We start from the raw sequence: 3171 nt of genomic DNA, 5'->3' as shown, positions 1-3171 counted from the left end.
ATAGATTTGCGGTGCAGTGAAGCAACGCCACTGTAGCGCAGGCATTGGGGACTGTCTGAGAGGAGACAAATAGAGACAAAAGGAGACAAATAGAGACAAATAGAGGCACATAGAGACAAGGGGAGACAAAGGGAGACAAAAGGAGACAAATAGAGACAAAAGGAGACAAATAGAGACAAGGGGAGGCAAAGGGAGATAATAGAGACAAAAGGAGACAAATAGAGGCAAAAAAAAGGGGATAAAAGGAGACAAATAGAGACAGAAGGAGGCAAAGGGAGACAAATAGAGACAAAAGGAGACAAATAGAGACAAATAGAGACACATAGAGACGAAAGGAGACACATAGAGACAAACGGAGACAAATAGAGGCAAAAAAGGGGGATAAAAGGAGACAAACACAGACAAAAGGAGACAAATAGAGACAAAATGAGACAAATAGAGACAGAAGGGGACAAATAGAGACAGAAGGAGACAAAAGGAGACAAATAGATACAAAAGGAGACAAAAGGAGACAAAAGGAGGGAGATACAGGCATAAAGCAGCAAACGGAAACAAAAGGAGACAAAAGGAGACAAAAAGGAGACAGAGGGGAACAAAAGGAGACACATGGAGACAAAAGGAGACAAAAGGAGACAAAAGGAGACAAACAGAGACGGATAGAGACAAAATAGATGCAAAAGGAGACAAAAGGAGACAAAAGGAGACAAAAGGAGACAGTCTTTCTATCTACTTGTTCCCAATCAAATAATACCGATCTATCTCACTATAAAAAGGGTTTAGGGTTTAGGGTTTAGGGTTTAGGGTTTACCTGTTTAACAAACCACACTGTCTTCATCAGCTCCCCATCATATTCTTCCTGCTGCTGCTGCAGCGGCTGCTGCTGCCTCTCCTCCTCATCGTTTGCTGTTAGAGGGAACAGCAGCAGCAGCGCTGCGGTGTCTGTACACTCCAGCATATCAAGGGCCCACGGCTCCAGAGACAGTACATCTTCTATCTGCAGCAGGGGGGCCCCCAGGGGGCCCCCCTGGGGGCCCCCCTGGGGGGCCCCCTCGGAGCTCACCTCACGGGGGCCCCCCAATGCAAATAGATAAGGCTCTAGTACCTCAGGTGTACCTTCTAACGGCAGCCATTGCTGCTCCTGCTGCTGCTCCTGCTGCTGCTGCTGCTGCTGCTGCTGCTCTTGCTGCTGGGGCATTGTGTGCGAGGACTCAGGCTGTGGTTGTAGCGTATTTGTATTGTATTGACACCAGAAACAGGGTTTAGGGTTTAGGGTTTAGGTGATAGGGTTTAGGGTTTAGGGTTTAGCCTCAAACACTTCGCTGGATGGGGGCCCCGGGGCCCCGGGGCCCCAGCCCCATTGTGGGCCGCAGCAGCAGCAACAGCAAGAGCAGCAGCAGCAACTCTTGCTGCTGCTGTCTCTCCTCAACAGCTTCCTTGGTAAGATTTGGCTTATATAGGGTAAGACAAAAGGGCGGGTGGGGAGAGGGGCCCTTCGTGCTGCAGCAACAGCAGCAGCAGCAGCAGCAGTGAGGACTGCAGCAGCAGCAGCAGCAATAAGGACTGCAACAGCAGCAGCAGCAGGAGTAAGGACTGCAGCAGCAGCAGCAGCAGCAGCAACTGCAGCAGCAACAACAGGGGCCTTACGGATCTTGATGAGGCTCTTTGTAAAATTCTGCTGCGGCGGTCGCAGCTCTGCTGCTGCTGCAACAGGCCCGCAGCAGCAGCAGCAGCAGCAGCAGCAGCAGCAAAAGCAGCAGGGGGATCAATGGAGCAGCAGTCTCTGCTGCTGCGGCACGAGCTGCCGTCCCTTCTCAGCAGCAGCAGCAGCAGCAACTGACAGTTGTGTTTATGTAGATGAGCAGCAGCAGCAAACTGTCGGGCATCTGAAGCAGCAGCTCCTGCAGCTGCTGCTTCGGGGTTCTTTCTGCTGTGAGCCAAGTCACAACAGCAGCAGCAGCAGCAGCAGCAGCAGCAACAGCAGCAGCAGCAGCTTGCTGCAGCTGCGGCTGCAGGGGTTTATGCTGCCGAGTGAACAGCCCTTGGCGGTTCTGCGGGACGGTGATGTTCTCACAGTCTGCATGCACCAGCTGAATCTCAGGCAGCAGCAGCAGCAGCAGCAGCAGCAGCAAGAGGAGCAGCAGCAGCAGCAGCAGAAGCAGGAAGCACGGGATGTGTTGAGCAGCAAACGCTATGCAGGGGAACCTGAGAGATGCAGCAAGAAGCAAAAGCCTGCAGCAGCAGCAGCAACGAGGACAGCAGCAGCAACTGCAGCAGCAGCAAAAGTAACAGCAGCAGCTATCAATGGGAGAGCTGCTTCTGCTGCTGCCCGCAGGACAGGGAGCAGCAGCAGCGACGACAGCAGCAGCAGTGAAGATAGCAGCAGCGATGAGAGCAGCAGCAGCAGCAGCGAGAATGAACCGCCTCGGTGTGTTGATGTCTCAGCAGCAACACGAAACAGACCTGCAGCAGCAGCAGCAGCAGCAGCAGCAGCGGCGACAGCAGCAGCAACAAAAACAACAGCAGCAGCAGCAAGACAGCCTCCTTCGAGGACCCAAGTGCGCCCTGGTCACGTTATCATCGGCAGCAGCAGCAGCAGCAGCAGCAGCAGCAGCGACAGCGACAGCGACAGCGAAGCCGACGAGGGCAGCCGAAGCGCAGCGTGGCAGCAGCAGCGGAAGCAGCAGCAGCAGCAACAGCAACGGGGCAAGCAGCAGCAACGCTTAGGACCTGGACCGCTCCCTGTGCCACTGCAGCGAATCCAGCAGCAGCAGCAGCAGCAGCGGTTGCAACAACAGCAGCAGCAGCAGCAACAGCAGCAGCAGCAATGGCAGAAACAGCAGCAGCAGCAGCATGCAGGTGGGGGTAGTCGCAGCAGCTATACAGCAGCCCATCATGGCGACTGCGGAGGCGCAGCACCAGAAGCAGCACCAGCAGCAGCAGCAGCAGCCGGAGCTGCCCCTGCAGCAACAGCACCAACAGCAGCAGCAGCAACAACAAGAACAGAAGCAGCACCTGCAGCAGCAGATTTTGTTGATTGGGGGGGTCCCCTTGCTGCTGCCCTTGAAGGCAAATGGCTGCAGGCGCAGCTGCTGCTGCTGCAGCAGGGAGTGCCGCAGCTATCGCAGCAGCAGATATTCCGAGTGCTGCAGGTAGATATGCAGCGCAGCCGTT

At 54.8% G+C, this 3171-nt stretch overlaps 2 protein-coding genes across 2 annotated transcripts in view; one reads left to right on the top strand and one right to left on the bottom strand.

Annotated features, from left to right (window-relative positions):
- The window catches only part of EMH_0027750 (ubiquitin carboxyl-terminal hydrolase isozyme, putative), a gene marked incomplete at both ends in the record, with an annotated part of 1558 nt that extends 363 nt beyond the window's left edge, over positions 1 to 1195 (bottom strand). The window contains one exon of the mRNA XM_013494071.1: positions 809 to 1195. Within this exon, the coding sequence (XP_013349525.1) occupies positions 809 to 1195 (387 nt within the window). The remainder of the gene's footprint in view (positions 1 to 808) is intronic.
- Positions 1196 to 1652: 457 nt separating this feature from the next.
- EMH_0027740 (uncharacterized protein) overlaps positions 1653 to 3171 on the top strand; it is a gene marked incomplete at both ends in the record, with an annotated part of 1656 nt that continues 137 nt past the window's right edge. Inside the window, one exon of the mRNA XM_013494070.1 lies at positions 1653 to 3171. Coding sequence (XP_013349524.1) covers positions 1653 to 3171 — 1519 coding nt within the window.

Source organism: Eimeria mitis, genomic scaffold, assembly GCF_000499745.2.
Source record: "Eimeria mitis Houghton genomic scaffold, Emh_scaff1023, whole genome shotgun sequence".
In the NCBI taxonomy this organism is placed as follows: Eukaryota; Apicomplexa; class Conoidasida; order Eucoccidiorida; family Eimeriidae; genus Eimeria; species Eimeria mitis.
The sequence above is the reverse complement of the archived record's forward strand: the minus strand, read 5'-3'. Positions and strand labels throughout refer to the sequence as shown.